This window comes from Capsicum annuum, chromosome 7 (assembly GCF_002878395.1).
Source record: "Capsicum annuum cultivar UCD-10X-F1 chromosome 7, UCD10Xv1.1, whole genome shotgun sequence".
Classification (NCBI taxonomy): domain Eukaryota; kingdom Viridiplantae; phylum Streptophyta; class Magnoliopsida; order Solanales; family Solanaceae; genus Capsicum; species Capsicum annuum.
Genome location: NC_061117.1, coordinates 142,766,959 through 142,788,035, shown reverse-complemented (window position 1 = coordinate 142,788,035; position 21,077 = coordinate 142,766,959). Strand labels below are relative to the sequence as shown.

At 35.3% G+C, this 21,077-nt stretch overlaps 2 protein-coding genes across 2 annotated transcripts; both read left to right on the top strand.

Moving 5' to 3' along the window:
* Positions 1–3,625: 3,625 nt before the first annotated feature.
* Positions 3,626–6,262, top strand: LOC124885787. The gene is made up of 7 exons (XM_047394035.1): positions 3,626–3,713; positions 4,001–4,078; positions 4,199–4,399; positions 4,470–4,642; positions 5,441–5,561; positions 5,820–6,042; positions 6,139–6,262. The coding sequence occupies exons 1-7, from the start codon at positions 3,626–3,628 to the stop codon at positions 6,260–6,262; spliced, it is 1,008 nt and encodes a 335-aa protein (XP_047249991.1).
* A 165-nt stretch (positions 6,263–6,427) lies between these two features.
* Positions 6,428–7,042, top strand: LOC124885786 (uncharacterized mitochondrial protein AtMg00810-like). Its single transcript, XM_047394033.1, has 2 exons — positions 6,428–6,554; positions 6,627–7,042. Exons 1-2 carry the CDS (start codon positions 6,428–6,430, stop codon positions 7,040–7,042), a joined length of 543 nt encoding a protein of 180 aa, XP_047249989.1.
* Positions 7,043–21,077: the final 14,035 nt, after the last annotated feature.

Genomic DNA, 21,077 nt, shown 5'->3' with positions numbered 1-21,077 from the left:
TATTTATACTACTCAACTGCAATTTTACCATGACATGTACTTTTTGCTTTAGTAAACTTCTAATTTACCATGACATGAATTTTATATCAATAAACTCCTAGTTTATTATGGCATGTGATTTCATCATGCTCGGATAACTTTTCACATTCATGTTTTCTATCATAGTAGCTTGGAGATATTCAATCTTCCATCTGTTCTACCTCTTCTAGAGGTGGATTATAATATCTTCACAACTAATCAAAAGCACGTTCGAATTTTTAAACTTTACTAATACAATCACATTCGTCCCAGGGTATGAATTTGTATTTATAATAATAAAAAATTTTATTCTTCGGAAATAAAATATAATCGTGCCTTATGTATGCAAAATGCTTATAACCTCTTTTAAGATATTGCTACTATAGGAACAAATTGAGGAATACATATAATGTAGAGTTATTTTTCGCTAACATATCTTATAATCATAGCAAACCCATGAATATTATTATTTTGTCCCTTTTCCACGTTCATGTGCATTCATTCTCCATTTGTCATGTTATATACTGCTACGACATTCACTTCAGGAATGGAACATATTTAAGAGGACATGTTTCATGTTGTTTCACTAAATACATATTATTTTGCCTTAATCATCATTATATCATCAATATGGTGCATTCAGATTCAACTCAACATCTTATCTATTTAAAGACGTTTAGGTATAAATCGATAGAACTTGATCCCAACATCTTATCATCATGGTACATCGGGACTCTAACCCAATGTCTCAACCCTTCTAAAAAAAATTATCACTTTATGTGATTGTAAATATTTTTCAAATCATGTAGCCACATCTATCTACCATTTAAACTAAATACTTGAATGATTAAAGTCTATATTCTGACCACATAACTCTGAAGACGACATTAAAATTAAATAAGACATTAGTAGCTGACTAAAACACGCACATAATGATTACATATAGATATATTCATCCAAATTTGAAAGAACGTAAATAATATACTTATCGTATATATTAGAAATATAAAACTCTTGGTAGAAGTCTGAGAGTTAAAATTTAATAAAATAACCAACAATAATGTGCCGTGAAAACACCACTCCACAATTGTTTTGCCAGGTTTCCTTCTGTTGATTCAAGTGATGCAAAGATATATTATTGTTTTCCCAAACACTTAAATTTCTATGTGGGTAATGACATTATTTTTCACAATAAAAATATTCTTTAAGATGAATACTAAATAAATATTAGAGCCTCGTCCTGATAACGTATTATGAAATATAAAGTAGAAAAATAGAGAGAAGATAACGTATTATGAAATATAAAGTAGAAAAATAGAGAGAAGAGAGACTAATTCTTATTTCTCTTGAGGAATGAGGAATGATAGAACATCTTGAGGGATAATTTACAATGAATAAAACCCCTCTATTTATAAGGAAAATTTCTCCTAATTTCACTCTAAAAGATAAGCATTCCATATCTTGATGAATATTTACTAAATCTTGATGATACTCAATATATCTCGATAGATATTCACTGTAGCCTGATAGACATTGACTTTAATGTAAATATATTTATAACATTAATTTTGATTGAAGAAAATGTGATATACTACTCATATCTTGACCCCATTTTATATATGTCCAACTCAATTTCCCCAATTGATTATATAGTGGAAGAATATCAATTTCTTAATATATTAGGCTATCTAGTGGAGACTATTTTCATAAAGAAAAATTTGGTTGATATTTTGATGAAACTAAAATCTATAAAGATGATCGAATAATAGAACAAGATAACAAGAGTAGTTGAAACAATTTTTTTGTTCATAATATTGCATTCATTTGCCAAAAATGCTAGCTATTAAGCAACTCTAGCAAAATTCCATAATGCTTAATAAGCCAACAGTTAGAATGTATGTATTAAATACGTGGAAAATACAACATAACATCCTGTGCCATTCAAATCATATATTAATTTAATACAAAATATGCTTACCTTTAACTCATTTTGTACCCTGATTGAGAAGGTGAAAGAAGTAATGAAGTGAGAGAATGTGAGAAATGAAAAGTGGGTCAAATTTTTCTTTTATTTAATATGTATTGGGCCAGGTCTAGGCCGTATGTATATAATATCAATTTAATATATTAATTTTATTAATTAAGTAAATGTATTAATTAGGGTTATCACGTCATTTTTCAGGTGAGACTAATATAAATTCGGTCAAAGTGACTTTTGCGGTGAGCTGGTGACTGGAGCAAAGTAAATGACTTTTCTGTAGTGAAAAAGAAAACTTTTTTTGTGATGAATACAAAACTAAGTGAATATGGATGAAATTTACTCTTAGTAATACAATCAAGGTTTCCAGAACAAGTCAACTTATTATACATAGATAAACACCACTAGTTTAGTAGTGTTGAAGAGTATGTAATAGTTAGTTACACTGACTGTCACTGTCTCATTTAGTTGTGCACTGTTACATTAGAGTACCTAACTAACTGACTAGTTAGTTAGTTAGTTACTACTAATTGACAGCTAAGATAGTGTGAGGAATGAAGGTTCTAGATGATTCTAAAAATATTAGCTAAGTCTATAAATACTTCCTAAGGCAAGTGGATAAAGTAGTTGTAATAGATATTATTTCCCTTCTTCTATCAATATGTACTCTGCTTCTGATTCTTCTCCATAACTAATATTCTTCTTCTCTAGAGTTAAAAGAAGAATTGTGTGTTGTTGCGGTAAATTTTATATGGAATCAGAGCATCCAGTTTATTGTAGATGCAAAGAGATTGGCATCAAGATGAAGAAGAGTTTAGATCTATGAGTTCTTAGCTGAAGTATCAAGTGGTTAGATTTCTGTTTTCGGTTACAAATCCTTGAATTGTTTTGTCTACAATTGTGTTGATAGCATGGATCGGTGTGGATTCGGCTGTTTTTGAATGCATTTGTGTTGATAGCATAGATCAGTGTGGATTCAGTTGTTTTTTGAAGAATTAGATGGCACCTAAGATAGACTCTAGTGATCCATTGTACATAGGGGCATCAGAAGTGTCTGGTGCAACATTGATTCCAAATAAACTCACTGGTTCAGAGAATTATGGAGTTTGGAGTCGTTCAATGCGAATCACCCTATTAGGAAAAAAGAAATTTGGCTTTGTTACTGGAGTGTGTAGTAAGGATAAGTATAGAGAAGAACTACATGAGCAATGGGAAACTTGTAACACAATTGTGCTTTCTTGGTTGATGAGCTCTGTTAGTGCAGAGTTGTTATTTGGAATTGTGTATGCAACAAGTGCATTTGAAGTATGGGAGGATTTGAAGGAGGGATTCAACAAGGTAAACCGTCTGAGATTATATCAATTGCATAGGGAAATTAGTACCTTGGCACAAGGAACTGATTCTGTGGCAACTTACTTCACAAAGTTGAAAAATCTATGGAATAAGTATGATTCAGTGGTTCCAGCACCATCATGTAATTGTCCAAAGTCAAAAGACTATGCAAATCACCTGTATGAATTAAGGCTAATTCAGTTTTTAAGTGGTTTAAATGATTCATATGACTCAGCAAGGAGACAGATTTTGTTTAAGGGAGTTATACCTACACTTAATTAGGCATATGCCATGATAATGGAGGATGAAATGCAGCAATTAACTTGTGCAGTTGCTAGAAATGAAAAGATAGATCCAATGTCAATGCAGGTGAATAGAGGACCAAGTATGAGTCTTGGAAATCAAGGTTATAGAGGACCAAATATGAATTTTGGAAGTCGAAGTTATAAAGAAAAAAAATATGATTACTGTCATTTTAGTGGTCACACCAGAGAAAATTGTTATAGGATGTAGGTTACCTAACTGACTGAAAGAAAAATAAGAAGCAAAGCTTTAACAACAGAGGATCAAAGGGCTACAATTATCAAGGACCTGGAAGAACAAATGGACATGGAAGTCAATATGCAAGTCAGGTTAATTCTTAATATGTAGGACATGGTTTTATTGATGCAGGCAACCATGCTTCCACCAGCCATGAAGAGAACAAGGAAATCAATAATGCAGTTTTGGCCAAAAGGCATGGATTCACTGGTGAAGAATACAAGAAGATCATGGATACATTGAACAAAAATCCACAAGATGCAAAATAGGCTAACATGTCAGGTATAGCCACCTGCTTGTCATCCCATGTTGTGTCACAATAATGGATAGTTGACTCTGGTACTACTCACCATATAGCTGCAAATAAAGAATTGTTGTTATCCACAAGTAAGATAGTTAGGTCAAGTACGGATAAGGTAAACCTTCCTAATGGTGCAGAAGTTGACATCTCACATACTGGTGAAGCCATAGTATTTCGGAATGCAGCTGTGAAAGATGTGTTGTTTGTGTCTGATTCAAGCTCAACCTGTTGTCTGTGTCCAAAGTCACTAAGCAGTGTCTTGCTTTATATCCTTTTACCCTGATTTTTGTGTCTTTCAAGATCTTTATACTGGAATGGTGAAGGGGATTGGTAGAGAAAGAGGAGGTCTTTACATACATAAAGGTGAAAGTGGAACAAATGGTTCATCAGTAGAGCAGACAAAATTGATAGCAGGACTGACTATTAAAGATGATAGCTTATGGCATCAGAGGCTTGGACATCACTCTGTTCAAGTATTGAAATTTTTAGATCTTTTGAATCACAATAAAGACATTGAGGTCTTGAATGATTGCCATGTCTGTCCATTAGCCAAACAAACAAGATTGACATTCCTTATTAGTGATAATAGGTCTATTGCATGCTTTGATATTGTACATATGGATCTATGGGGCCCTTATAAAACTCTTACTTTTGACAAAAAATTCTATTTTTGACTATTGTGGATGATCGCAGCAGATATACTTGGTTCCATTTATTGCAACTTAAGTCTGAAACCATCATGGCTCTCAAAAGCTATTTACTCATGATTAAAACACAGTTTGGAGCTACTATCAAGGTCATAAGATCAGACAATGGAAAAGAGTTTTTCAACTCAAAGTGTTCAGACTTGTTTAAGTCTTTAGGCATCATGCATCAAAATAGCTATCCTCACACACCACAGCAAAATGGTGTGGTTGAAAGAAAGCACAGGCAGATCCTAAATGTTGCTAGCGCTATTAGGTTTCAATCTCATATATCTATCAGATTTTGGCGAGTACTTATTCAGACTGCAGTATATTTGATGAATAGGTTGCCATCATCCTCTATTAGTGGTAAGAGCCCTTATGAGTTTTTATCCTCTAAGGTTCCTTCTCTAGTTCATCTGAGAGTAGTTGGGTACTTATGCTATGCTTCAGTATTGCCTAGAGGTGACAAGTTTTCTGAGAGAGCTAAAGCTGTGGTGTTAATAGGATATTCAACTTCACAGAAAGGTTATATTTTTATGGATTTAAATACTGACAAGTTGTTTCACATGAGATGTTGTGTTTCAGGAGCATGTGTTTCCATTTGCAAATAAGCAGGAAAAGAATGATCCATCAGATTTTCTGCAACTTCATAAAGAATACAGTAATGGCACAAACTCAGATACAGCTGAAAATTATACATCTGTAGGTGAGCAAATACATGATGAAAATTGTATAACAGAAGTACCACCTCAAGATCATTCAGAGCTTGATCATGTTACTAAAGTAGAGCCAACACATAAGTCTATACCACATGTTGTTGATGTGGATGTTAGATAAAACCTTCCTAGAAGAAATCCAAGAGTAATTAGAGAACCTATTTGGTTGAAGGACTATACTATAATGAACCAAAGAAAGGGTACAAGGTATCCTATTGCTAACTACTTATCTTATGCCAATACTACAGCCAATTACCAATATTATGTGGGTAATTTCTCAGCTCTAGTAGAGCCACAGTATTTCAGTCAAGCTGCTGCAGATGAAAGATGGAGTCAAGCCATGAAGTTAGAAGTTCAAGCTCTTGAGGACAATAACACCTGGGAAATAGTAGACTTGCCACCAGGTAAAAATGCTATTGGATCAAAGTGGGTGTATAAAATCAAGTATAAGGCTAATGGAGATGTTGAGAGGTTCAAAGAAAGATTAGTAGCTAAAGGGTACAGCCAATAGGAAGGATTAGACTATCCTGACACCTTTTCACCTGTTGCAAAAATGGTAACTGTCAGGTGTATTATTGCTTTAGCAGCATCAAAGGGATGGTGTTTATATCAGATGGATATGTACAATGCATTCCTACAGGGAGATGTAGATGAAGAAGTATACATGAAGTTACCTGAAGGATTTCAATAGAAGGGAAAACATAAAGTGTGCAGGTTACTAAAATCTTTATATGGGCTCAAACAAGCCTAGAGACAATGGAATACCAAGCTTACTTCATCTCTATTGCAATATGGTTTTACTCAAAGTGCATATGATTATTCATTATTCATTTTAAGGAAGGCCACAGGCATAGTTATGATCTTAGTCTATGTTGATGACTTGCTCATCACTGGAGATAATGAGTCCATGATTGCAGAAGCTAAGGAGGCATTACACCAACAATTTAATCTCAAGGAATTGGGAGAGCTTAAGTACTTTCTTGGTATTGAGATTCTAAGGTCTAGATAGAGAATCATCTTGAATCAAAAGAAGTACATTCTTGAGCTGATTTCAGAAACTGGACTTGCTGGTACAAAAAAAGCAAATACTCCACTAGAATCTAATTCTAAGCTAACCTCAGTAGAGATTGATGAAGCTGCTGGAGTAACAAATGATGTGGTTTTGAATGATGTTACTGCTTATCAAAGATTAGTTGGAAAGCTCATGTATGCTACAATTACTAGACCTGATATTAGCTATGCTGTGCAGACATTAAGTCAATTTATGAAGATGCCTAAAAAATCTCACTTGGAAGTAGCACACAGAGTTGTGAGATATCTAAAGGGATCAGTAGGTCAGGGTATATGGATGAAACCTCAAGGCATCACAGACTTAATTTGTTGGTGTGATTTTGATTGGGCAGCATGCCCTAACACTAGAAGATCTGTCACTAGTTATGTGATACAACTTGGTGGATCACTGGTATCTTAGAAGTCCAAGAAACAACACACAATTTCTAGAAGCTCAGCTGAGGTTGAGTATACAAGCATGGCCTCTGCAGTAGATGAACTTACTTGGATGGAAGGCTTATTCAATGATCTAGGTGTTGTTGTTAATAAACCTATCATGGTACTAAATGATAGCAAATCAGCTATTCAACTAGCAACAAATCCCATATTTTGTAAGAGAACTAAGCACATCAAAATTGATTGTCATTTTATTCGAGATAAGATCAAAACTGGCCTGATCAAGACTATATATATGTGCCCTCTCAACATCAAGTAGCAGATATGCTAACCAAAAGTTTAAGTCATGGTAAACATTCCCATCTTATTAGCAAGCTTGGTGTGCTCAATATATTGCACCTTGCAGCTTGAGGAGGTGTGTTGAAGAGTTGGTTACAGAGTTGGTTAAATGTAGATTAGTTAAATATAATAGTTAGTTACACTGACTGTCACTGTCTCATTCAGCTGTGCATTGTTACATTAGAGTACCTAACTAACCGAATAGTTAGTTAGTTAGTTACTACTAATTGACAGCTAGGATAGTGTGAGGAATGAAGGTTTTAGATGATTCTAGAAATATTAGCTAAGTCTATAAATACTTCCTAAGGCAAGTGGATAAAGTAGTTATAACAGATATTATTTCCCTCCTTCTATTAATATGTACTCTGCTTCTGATTCTTCTCCATAACAAATATTCTTCTTCTCTAAAGTTAGAAGAAGAATTATGTGTTGTTGCTGTAAATTTCACAAGTAGAATAAACTACATTCCTATCACTTTGTAGAACAGGAAGTACGCAACCCGGAAGAGTTGACAAGATGGTGGTTTGATTAGCTAATGTCATCTTGGAACCTTGTTAAGAAAAAGAGTCTACGACTTTGATAGATTGACAGAAACTATGGCAAAATATTGGATTCTGTCACCTCCTCAATAGTTGCCTGCAATTATTAACAATAATTAGTAAGACTTTGTCACGATCCAAAATATACAGGTCATGAAACTTATTGCGGTGAACTTGAAAAGTAAGCCTATCACAGAAATTGATACACAAAAGGGAAAAAGACAGAAATAACCCAAGGTAAAGACTTCTAGAATAAAGCCAAACCATACAAGTATAGATAATGCGGAAAGAAACATATCCATTAATAACCCAAAATTTCCAAAATCAAGTTTCAATAGTGTAAGAACTACAAATAGAATCTCTGAGTCAAATACACTCGAAAAGCCAACAGAAATAATGTCTGTCTATGAATACTAGTAAGGACATAAACTAATACAGAAAGATAGAAGTGGACCCCAGACGCAAGTAAGTTCAACCGCTACCTTGAATACTTTGAAAGCGTCTAAAATCAAGCCACGTAAGGTGCACCCAAACCTGAATCTGCACTGAAAAGGTACAGTAAGGGTGAGTACGACCCACTTGTACTCATTAGGTATTGTAGGCTGACCGAGCAAAGTAGAAAATAAAGTATACAAAATACACACTAAGGGCACATCACCTACAACCTTAAAATATCCCACAATGGTAGCCCACACCGCTTGCACTAATAGTTCTAGTATACATATCACATATATTGAAACAACACAACCAGGTAGAACACAAGTATAGATTATATCATATATAAGTAGAAACAAGAAAGAACATGTATATACAAGATTGTCAACTACAGTTAATGGAAGATAGAACAAATAAATATATGACAAGTCAATATGGAAATTCAATCACAACATAAATTCAATAAAGTAAGTGAAATAATAAGATGATGATGATGATGCAAGAGGTCATCTCACAACCTTCGAGATAGTTGTCTAATCCCCGTATACACCTATGGAGCTAAAGTTTCTCGACGTAGGACCCATCAGGGGTTCATCAACCTATATATATTTCATATATCTGTATCTTCTCCCTAATACATTCCTTGAGAAGGATTTTATAAGGTGTTACAATACATCCTCCCCGACACATCCCTCAAGGAGGGTTTTAAAAAAGTGCTGCCAGTATTTCTCAAGTATTGCCATGGTGGTACCAATGTTTCATGAATGAGTATGATATAAGGATATAATGCTCACAACCAATCACAATGAGTATTTCCACAACCAACCACATGATGTATTTTCACAACTAACCACAATGATATATTTCCACAATCACGTGAGCCAATATCTACTCATTATTTCCAACCATCCATGAATTTTCATAAAAAAGTATGAATACATAAAAATATACAAATAGTACCACAACACACTTTTTTATCAGTAAAATACAATTATTCATATGAATATAAGGCTATCAACTTCACAGAAGACCTCACACGGTCATATATATCACATAATGTCTCAAAAACATCTATTATACCACATATAGGACCCTACACAGGCTCAACATATTAAGATAGACAAATTGATGATTAGTTCTCATCCCCTTAATATGCATTTTTTATACAAATTAACTACCCAACTCAAACTGAAAGAGTTAAGCCATAACCTATCTCGAATGTCGATATCGATTTGATGCACTTCAACCCAAATCCTTACACCTCATGAATGGATCTAAGATAAACTAAAACATTAAAATATAGAATCTACGCATCAAAAGGAAGCCAATGACACCCATATTGCCTATTTTTGGTTCGGGGGTCAAAATGGACCCTCAAAATAGGTTTTAAAAAAAAAGAGCAAAATCATAAATTTATTTCAAAAATGTGTTCTCCATAATTTTAGATGTCTACAACTGAAAACCCAATAAAAATGAGTTAAAAATAAGGTCCAAATTGAAGAAAAACTATTTTTAAACTTTACCGGGTAAAATCTTCAAAATCGTTTTAGAATCAAGAATTGAAGTTGTTTTAAAGGTGAAATTAAGAAAAAAATTAGTAATTATAGGATTAGGAATATTATTTAAGTGAAAAGAGTGAAATTGGGATTTAAAATTAAGCCCTAAGGTTTTTGGGGTTTTGAGCAATAAATCAAGAAATTCAACCATGTATTTAGAGGATTCTTACCTTAAATCTGTAAGAGAATCAAGAAATGGACATTAATCTAGCTCTTCTATCCCCCTTAAGCTTTACTTTCAAGCTTTCACACTATTTTAGGATTTAGCTCTAAAGATGGAAGATGAATAATGCCCAAAATTATGGAAAAAGGCTCAATTTATATCCAATTCAGGGTCATGACAGTCACTATCCTTAACACGCGGATCGCAGTAGGCCTTGGAGATCGCACTATCTTCTTTAAAATTGTGCAGATTTTGGTTCAACCCATTAACCCAAATCGGTAATTTGATTATCGGACTAATCGGTCGGTTTATTAGATTTTTGAGTTGGGTTTTGGTTCTATTTATTTCTATTATGGGGTTTTCATTTTAGGTCTCAATTTAGGTATTTTTTTTATCGGGTAACCCGAAAAACTAATAAATAAATATGCCGAATACTATATTATACTCAATTTAGTTTCAAATAAATTATTCACCCCATTCCCACTGGCCCAAAATCTACCCAAACCCAATCTTCACTTAGGGTAGGTTTATTCAATTCACTTACTCAGACCTCACTTACTCGCCTCTCATTCTCTTCTTTCATTACTCACAAACGTTACTCAAGACTTAAGAGTGAAGAGATGAAACGTTGTTGCTTGAGTTTTTAGAGACAAAACATTATTGGTTATTGCTCAAGATTAAAATACCAAAGCTGTTGTTGTTATGCTGAATAAGTAATTTCACCATTCTCAGATTCACAATCTTCTGCTCCATCTTTGATTTCTGTCTAATCTTCGATGTATGTCATTATTGTGAAAGATCTAACAATACATCTTTAGTTTTAATACTTAATTTTAAAGAATTCGGGTGTTATTTGCTTGCTATAACCCTAATAGTTGATACCCGACCCAGCTATAATAAATGGATAGTAATTTTGAAGAAATTAGTTATTATTTGCTTACATTACTAGTTTATTCAGCTATTTTATTATGAAATTGTAGTTTAGTTAAAGGGTTGATTTGGTTGTGCTTGTAATTGAGAGGATTTGAGTTATGGTTTGCAATTCGCTTATTTTCTTGATCTTAGTTGTTGAATGTTATAAGAATTAACTAATTAAAGTCATGTTTTAGAATGAAAGTTTTGGTCTCCACAATTCTGTAAGTTGTCATATGGGTAACAAACACATAACTTGTAAGATTAACTTACAAAAAGATCACACCTACATTAGGTAATTGTTCAAGTGAAAAATAAGGTTTGGTTATCTTTTCCATTCACAAAAGTCAAGATCTAAAAATTGAATTAATTGCTTTACAATTTATGGATTAAATGTTTATTTATAATCTCATTAAGAATACTTCTATAGTTCTACTCATCGCTAACATAGTTGGCATCAAAAATTGTTGTTTCTTACTTTGTTTAATTAGTAATATAGCGTTGTTTGATTAGTAACAAAGTGTTACTTGTTACTTTGATTACTAAAGGTTTACTTTGGCAGTTTGGCATGAGGCAGTTTGATTACTTTCTCAAATGTTGTAATTTTATTGTTGGCTTATTGAATTTATGTTGTTGGTTTGTTGTTTGATTATTTTTCTTTTAAAATCATAGTCATGTTGACATAACTAGATGGAAAAATATTACAATTTATAAAGTGATTGGTGAAAGTATAGCTTCTGATTCGAATGTAGTGAATCAAAGTCCAACAGTTGAGTATAAAGCAAAGAAAGAAAAGGGAAATAGATATCTTATGTGGGATCATTTTACTACTAAAGCTGATTCTAAAGGAAATAAAAAGGGTGTGTGTAATTATTGTAAACAAGAGTATTTCACTGATACAAAAGAACATGGTACAACGGCAATGCTTGATCATATACAAAAAATGCCTCATAATATTGATACTAGGCAATCAAAGATTTCAACCGGTTACAAGGGGTAAACAGGGTGATGTATCAATTATTTCATGGAAATTTGATCAAGAAAAGTGTAGAAATGCTTGTATCATATGATAATTCTTGATGAATTTTCTTTTAGATTTATTGAAAAAGAAGTCTTTAAACAATTTATGAAAGTGGTGCAATCTTTGTTTTGAATTTCTTCTCGTACCACTGTTACTCGTGATTGTTTTGATCTCTTTGATGAAGATAAAAATAAAATAAGGAGCATTTTTAAGAAAACACAACAAAGAGTGAGTATAATGACTGATACTTGGACTTCTATGCAAAAAATCAATTATATGTTTATTACTTTTCATTGGATTGATAAAGATTGAACTTTGCATAAAAAATTATAAATTTTTGTCCAATTTCTAGCCATAGAGGTGAAGATATAGTAAAAGGTATTATTAAGTATTTGCATGAGTAGGGATTGCATCGTATTTTCGTTGTTACTGTTGATAATGCTAGTTTAAATTTTGTGTGTGTGGTTGAGTTGTCTAAGCAACTGACTAAGTGAGGGACCAATCTTATGGGGGGTAAGAACCTTCATGTTAAATATATGGCATATATCATAAATCTTGTCTTTCAGGATGGTACAAAAGAAGCAACTGTGTCTATTGAATAAATTAGGCAAGTAGTGAGATACATTAGGCAATCTCCTTCTAGATGGAATAACTTTCAGGAATGTTGTAAAGATGAAAATCTTGCAAATAAGTGTTTATGCTTAGATGTTCCTACAAGGTGGAATTCCACCTACTTGATGTTGAATAGGGCTATTGAATATGAGGGTGCAATTTTAAATTATGCTGATCGTGAATTGATTTGGCACATTATCTTAAGTTTGATCATATCTATGTGTGTGATAGTGATATTATAGATGATCAACCTGCAGGTACACTTTTGAGTAGTGATTGGGATAGTGTGAAAAGATTTTTCAAATGTTGTGAATTATTTTTTAAGCATACTTTGAAGGTATCTGGATCATTATATGTTACATCAAATATTCATTTTCTTGAAATTTGTCAAGTTGGTTTTTACTTGACAAAATTAATATCAAGTGTTGATAGTGTATTGACTCAAAGGGCAAAAAGTGAAGGAGAAATTTGAAAAATATTGGGGTGATCCAACAAAAATGAATAAGATGCTTTTTATACCCTGTGTTTTGGATCCTCGCCACAAATTTGCCACTCTTGGTTTTGTACTTAAGAAGATGTTTAGGGACAAAGTGCATACTATAGAAAAATGTACGAGAGTACGTAAATCATTGTTTGATGAGTATTCAAAATATGCTTCAAAAGAAAAGGTGGTAACCTATCTTCAATAGAATTAGAGTGTAATATCCGGTGTATGGAAGCCTTTGTACATCATACGACTAACTCATTTGAGTTGTACATACAACATACGAGAAGTATGTTGTAGGCATATCCAAGACAATATGGCATGATGGACATTCTTTTGTAGGTATGACTTGAATCTTAGAGTCGTAAGATTACCATATGAGTTGTATAAAGGGAAGTCATAAGTCTATCAGTGTAGGCTCTCTAAGATTCTGTCTAAGATACGAGTAAGGGGCTACAAGTCGTATGGAGAAGATGCTAGTCATATATTACTACTCGTATGATGATTAGTATACACCATCCTTGATTCTACCAAGCTTACGAGTTGATGGACTTAGTCATTCCCTCACTATATGAGTAGTATGTTTTACTCATAAAGACTGGCGAGCAATTTCTATAAAGTTTAGTTAAAGGCTTTTTTGGTCTTTTTCCCTTTTTATAACTCCCAACCCATGACCCATAACCCTCTAAGAGGCGTTATTTCCCTCTATTTCTCAATAAAATAACAACGTTTTCCTTCTCCCATCTTCAAGAACATCAAGATTAGGGTTCCTTTTCTTAATTTCATCTTTCAACTCCTAAAGTTCAAGCTCTCTTCACAAGTCAAGAAATTCCAGGTATGTGGGGTTTATAAACATGGATAATCTTTCATACTTGTGCCCAAAGTTCATGGTTTTAAGATTGAATTTACTATTTTGAATTAGGTTTCATACCCAAATAACCATATTCTTGAAGTATGATACTACTATATGATTGAAAGCTTTAAGTGCATCAGGGTTTACATATATCCATGTTTTGACTCAAAGATTCATATTATGATTTGAACTTCATTATCTAGACTGAAATATTTTTGATAGATTTCAAGATGATTATCTAGAATAATGTTTTGTTATGAATTTCTATGAAACAAAGCATGAATTATGAATTTCCATGAAACAAAGCATGAATTCCAAATCCTAAGTACAATTATTGAATTTACAAGAATTTTATTCTTTTAAGTTCCATTGTTATGTGTTATAAGATGATTTAAAGAAAAGATTGTTCTTTTGATCAAAAGATAAGACATAGAATCCACAACTTTTCATCTTGATTATGATTTGAAGTAAAAGAGAAGCATAACTGACTTTTATTTTATAAAACCTTATGCTATTTTAAGGTGGATTTCATAGGTATGAGCATATAAGTATTTTGGGAGTAGTATTTAGCATTGAGAAGGGAATGCGGATGAGCGTATCCTAAATTTCTTGAAACTACGAGCCACCGTAGATTAAGATTTTTCCAATATGGATGAAGCTCAGTGATCACTTAAGTTAAGGTTCTATTCTGATGGCAAGTATAGAACAACTCTTCCCAACATCAGTAAGACGTTGGACTCCATGGTAGCTCACATGGTTTATGTCGATAGAATAATCTCCCATAATAAAGACTAAAAGCTAAGATTTTAGAAACTAAGTGTTATGGCTCACAAAGTTTATTCTTATACATCATTATTTATGTTTATGATCTAGTAGTCCTTGTTTTTATTTAAGTTCAAGTTGAGTCATTTACAGTTAGCATAAACCATTTGAAAGTATCTATATATATATATATATATATATATATTAGAAACTAAGTATTATGGCTTACAAAGTTTATTCTTATGCGTCACTATTCTTGTTTATGATCTTGTAGTCCTTGTTTTTATTCAAGTTCAAGGTGAGTCATTTACATTTAGCATTCACCATTTGAAAGTATGTGTATATATATGTGTGTGTCTATATTCAGTTATTACTTACTTATCCATTCACCCCCATATACTCAGTACATTCCATAGGTACTGAAACACATATATGTCAATGTGCTACATTGTCTTATAATGTAGGTTCGGGTGCTCATTTCTAGTAGCACGATTGACTATGGGCATCATTACCTGCATTTCAAATTTTGTTGAGTCCTCATAGTCCGAGGACCTAGTTTATCATACTTCTACTCATTGATGATAGTGTTGCAGTTATTTGATTTTCATTTATGTTTGGGTCAGCTGGGTCTATCCCTTTGGATTTTTAGACATTAGTAGAGGCTTATCATACTGATTATGTTTCCATTTCAAAGAATTTGTTTTGATATTTTCATTAAGATACAAAATAGTTTATCTTCAGTTTTTATATTTGTAGTCACTCCTCAGGTGAACTCCTAAGTTAAATAGATATCATGGGTTAGCTTAGGGATATTTGTAGTCTTAAGAACCATGTGACGTCCAGGGGGTACTTTCGAGGTGTTACAAATTTGGTATTAGAGCCTAAGGTTTTGAAGAGTCCTAGGAATTCAGACAAGCTACGTTAGGTAGAGTTTTGATCATGAATATAAAGCGCGCCACATTAATGAGCAAGAGGCTATGGAATGAGTTAGGAATTCATCATTTATTTCATGCTCTATCATGCTTAAATTTGTCTCTTTCTGCCTTAACTCATGCTTTTACCTGATAGAATATGCCTCCTCGTTGAGCCGACGCACACAGAAATAATGATCAACCACCCTTGCACGCAGACCCTCTAAATGGGAATGTATCTCATGCTAAATTTTGAGCTGCCTTTCAAGCGTTGGCCCATGCTGTGAATGCCAATATTCAGGAAAACCAATAAGCAATAGTCCCATTTTAGCAAAATAGTAACCTAGCTGTAGCCCGGATTCAGGACTTTATGAGGATGAATCCACCTGAGTTCCATGGGTCAAAGGTGGATGAGAATCCCCAACTCTTCATTGATGAGATGAGAAAGATTACTCAGACTAGGCATGTGACTGAAGAGGAGAGTGTGGAGTTGGCATCCTATAGGTTGGAGGATGTTGCTTATGATTGGGTTGTTATATGGAAGGAAGGTAGGGTGAGAATGGAGCTCGTATGAGTTGGAAGGTATTTCAAAATGCTTTTGTGGACAGGTTCTTTTCGCGTGGGATGAGGAAGGCTAAAGTGGACGAGTTCACAAACATTAGGCAGGCTCTATGAAAGTGAAGAAATATTGCCTTAAGTTCACATGTATGAGTAAGTTTGTTGTTGGGTGTCTGATTTGGTGGTCAAGGACTGTAGGACTGCCATGCTGATTGGGAATATGGATATTGCTCGATTGATGACTCATGTTCAATAGATTGAGGCAGAAAAGTTAAAGTAAAGAGAGAAGAAAAACAAGAGGGCTAGGACTGGACAACTTATGTATAGTCAACCAAAGTTTGGAGAGGGAAATCATTCATAGTTTTAGGGTTATTCATCAATGCCTGTGGCATCTTCAGCTAGTACCCCTGCACCCAGGACCAGGCAGGAGCAGTGGGGAAGGACTTTGAATTCCAGATCTCAAAATAGTGTAGTTAGGAGACCCACTTATCCAACATGTGCAAGGTGTGGCGGACCCATTTTGGTGAGTGTTTGATAGGCAAAAGAGATTGATATGGTTGTGGTATGTTGGGCTACAGGATCAAGGAGTGTTCGTATGCTAAGCAGGGAAGTAGGGATGCTCGTTCTCAGACTCAAGCTACTAATGCACCAGCTCAGCCAAGTCGCCCAGACCCTTCATAGGGTGCATCATCTAGTACTAGGGGCAATCAGCACTAGAATCAATTCTATGCTTTACCATCTCGTCAGGAGCAGGAGAGTTGACCATATGTTGTCACTGGTATGCTTAATGCCTATTACTTTAATGTATATGTATTATTGGACCCAGGGTCGAATCTCTCTTATGTAACTCTATTAATTGTTGTAAATTTTGGGTTAGGTCCTAAAATTCTCTCCTAGCCCTTCTTAGTTTCTACCCCAGTAGGTAAGTCAGTTGTTGCTAGACGAGTCTATAAGGAGTATTCTATTACCGTTCTTCATAAGGTCATACTAGTAGACCTAATAGAGTTAGAGATGGTAGATTTTGATATTATTCTGGGCATGGATTGGCTCCATTCATGCTATGCATCTATAGATTATCACATACACGTAGTGAAGTTCAATTTTCTGATGAAGCAGTATTTGAGTTAAAGGGTAGTTCTGTGTCTCCCAAAGGTCGTTTCATCTCTTATGTTAAGGCCTTAAATTTAATATCGGAAGGATTTATCTATAATTTAGTTTGAGTCAAAGATACTAAGTCTGAAGCCCCAACAGTTCAATCAATCCGTGTAAATGAGTTCCTGGAGGTTTTCTCTAAAGATTTGTCAGGGGTACCTCAATATAGGCAAATAGAATTTGGTATTGATCTTCTTACTGATACTCAGCCCATCTCATCCCTCATACCATATGGATCTGGTCAAACTTAAAGAGTTAAAAGAGCAACTTAAGGACTTCTTAGATAAAGGTTTCATCAGGCCCAGTGTCTCTCTGTGGGGTACTCCAATCCTTTTCGTATGTGAGAAAGATGGCACTCTTAGAATGTGTATAGATTATAGACATCTAAATAAGGTTACCATCAAGAACAAGTATCCCATTCCTAGAATCATTGATTTTTTTGATCAGCTTCAGGGTGCTCGGTGGTTTTGCAAGATTGACCTTCAGTCGAGATATCATCGGTTGAAATTTAGGGAGCAAGAAATTCCAAAAACTTCTTTCCAAACTAGGTACGACCATTTTGAGTTTGTGGTTACGTCATTTGGACTAATAAATGCCCCTGTAGCCTTTATGGATTTGATGAACAGGGTCTTCAAGCAGTAATTGTACATGTTTGTCATTGTCTTTTTAAATGACATACTGGTGTATTTCAGAAGTGAGGAGGAGCTTGGAAACGATTTGAGGATAGTGTTGCAAACCCTCAAGGACCGTAAGTTCTATGCAAAGTTTGGTAAACATGAATTCTAGTTGGAATCTATTACCTTCTTGGGGCGTGTCATTTCAAGGGCTGGTATTCATGTAGATACTTAGAAGACTAATGCAGTGAAGCACTGACCTAGAACTATCACTTTATTCAATATCAGGAGCTTTTTAGGTTTGGCTAGGTATTATAACAACAACAACAAAAAACCCAGTGTATTCCTACCAAGTGGGGTCTGGGAGGGTAGAATGTACGCAGTCCATACCGCTACCTCCAGAGAAGTAGAGAGGCTATTTCCGATAGACCCCAGGCTCAAGATAGAGAAAAGTAGACCAAAGCATAATTAAATAAGAATCAAGATGAATGGCATAATATAAAAAAGAATAAGACACAATAAAAATAGAACTCAAAGCAATAAGAAATAAAATAAATAAGTGCAATAGGAAAAAGAGACCCAAGCCCGCCTGATCGGGCTCCAATCTCTGGACCCAATCCTAGGGTTACTAGCCTGACTCAACCTGAGCTCTTCTAACTACTTACTAAATCCACGCACACAACCTAGCCTTCTACCCTTATCCGCGACCTCCACACCGTTTTATGTAGGGTCATGTCCTCAGTAAGCAGAAGTTGCTCCATATCATGTCTGATCACTTCCCTCTAGTACTTCTTCAGCCTACCTTTCCTTCTCCTAAATCCATCTAATGCTAATCTCTCATGCCTATGAACTAGGGTATTCGTTCCCCTCCTCATCACATGCCCAAACCATCTCAACCTTCCTTCGTACATCTTATCCTCCAACGAAGACACTCCCACCTTCTCTCGGATGGTCTCATTCCTGACTCTATCCCCTCTGGTAAGTCCACACATCCAACACAACATTCTCATTTCCACTACCTTCATTTTTTGAATGTGGGAGTTCTTGATTGGTCAACACTCTGCTCTATATAGCATAGCAGGACGGACTACCACTCTGTAGAATTTATCTTTAAGCTTTAGTGGCACCTTCTTGTCATACAACACTCCCAAGGCGAGCTTCTATTTCATCTAACCTTCTCCAATACGGTTAGAGACATCCTCACAATCTCTCCATTCCCCTGAATCATAGACCCAAGATACTTAAAACTATCCCTCTTTTGGACTTCCTGGGAATCCAACCTCACCACCATTTCGTCCTCCTACCTCACTTCACTAAACTTGCATTCCATATATTTTGCCTTGGACCTACTCAACCTGAACCCCTTAGATTCAAGGGTTTTCCTCCAAACCTCTAATTTTTTATTCACACCCACCCGCATCTCATAAATCAGCACTACATCATCAGTAAATAACATACACCACAACACCTCCCCTTGAATACTCCGTGTCAACACATCTATCACCAACACAAACAGGAACAGACTAAGATTCGAACCTTGGTGCAATCTTATCTTAACCAAAAAATACTCTGACTCCCCTTCCACCATTCTCACTCGAGTCTTCCCTCCATCGTGCATGTCCTTAATAACTCTGATGTATGCCACCGGGACCCCTTTGGACTCTAACCATCTCCACAGAACCTCCCTCAGAACTTTGTCATAATCCTTCTCCAAGTCGATGAACACCATATGCAAATCTTTCTTTCTTTCCCTATACTGATCCACCAATATCCGCACCAGGTGGATTGTTTCTGTCGTCGAGCGATCAGGAATAAAACCAAACTGATTCTCCAAAATGGACACGATCCTCTTCAATCTCATCTCAACTAATCTCTCCCAAATCTTCATAGTATGACTCAATAGCTTGATACCTCTATAGTTAGTGCAACTCTGGATTTCTTCCTTATTTTTATATAATGGAATCATCGTACTCCACCTCCAAGCCTCTGGCATCCTTGCCATCTTGAAAATGCCGTTAAGAAAATCAGTCAACCACCTTAAACCAACCCTACCTATAAACTTCCAAAAATCCACCAAAATCTCATCAGGCTCCGTCGCCCTTCCCCTTAGCATTCTACAAATAGCTTCTCTGACCTCCTCAATCCTAAAACGTCTACAATAACTGAAATTATGTCTCTCCTTCGAGTATTTTAGCTCTCCTAACTTGATGCCTCTATCCCCCTCCTCATTTAAAAACCTATGGAAATACTTCTTCCATCTCTTCTTAATATGGACATCCTTCACTAAAACTATACAATCCTCTCTTTTAATGCACTTCACTTGGTCGTAGTCCCAACCCTTCCTCTCCCTACCCTTAGCAAGCCGATACAACCTCTTTTCCCTACCTTTTGCATCTAACCCCACATACAAGATCTCAAACGTTGCAGTCTTAGCTACTATAACTGCAAGCTTAGCCTCCTTTATTGCAACTTTGTAGGCCTCCTTATTCACCCGCTTCTCCTATGCATCATTACTCTCAATTAACTTAACATACGCCCCCTTTTTAGTCTCTACCTTCTTCTTAACTTCTTTATTCCACCAGCAATCCCCCTTATGTCATCCTTCTTGACCCCTCAAAATACCCAAAACTTCTCTGGCAGCCTCCGTGATACAACTGGCAGCCCTATCCCACATAATCCCTACGTACCCTTGCACTCCCACACCCCCAAACCTGTCACTTTTTCCTTAATCTCTAAAGCACTGCTCGGCATCAAGCCACCCCACCTAATTTTAGGCAGACCCTCTTCATACATCCTCTTCTTGTCCTTCTTGATAGTCAAGTCCATTACCAGAAGCCTGTGCTGGGTAGAAAGATACTCACTAAGAATGACTTTACAGTCCTTACAAAGAGCCCTATCCCCCTTCTTAAGTAGCAGAAAGTCGATTTGAGTCTTGGCTATCGCGCTTCGAAAGGAAATTAGGTGATCCTCCTTTTTCAAAAAGCTAAAATTCACCACCACCAACCCAAAGGTCCTTGAAAAATCCAACAGAGTAGCTCTCTCGTCATTCCTATCACCGAACCCAAAACCTCCATGCACATCATCATAACCTCCAAGAAAAACCCTAATGTGCCCATTGAAGTCCCCCGCTATGACAATCTTCTCCAAAC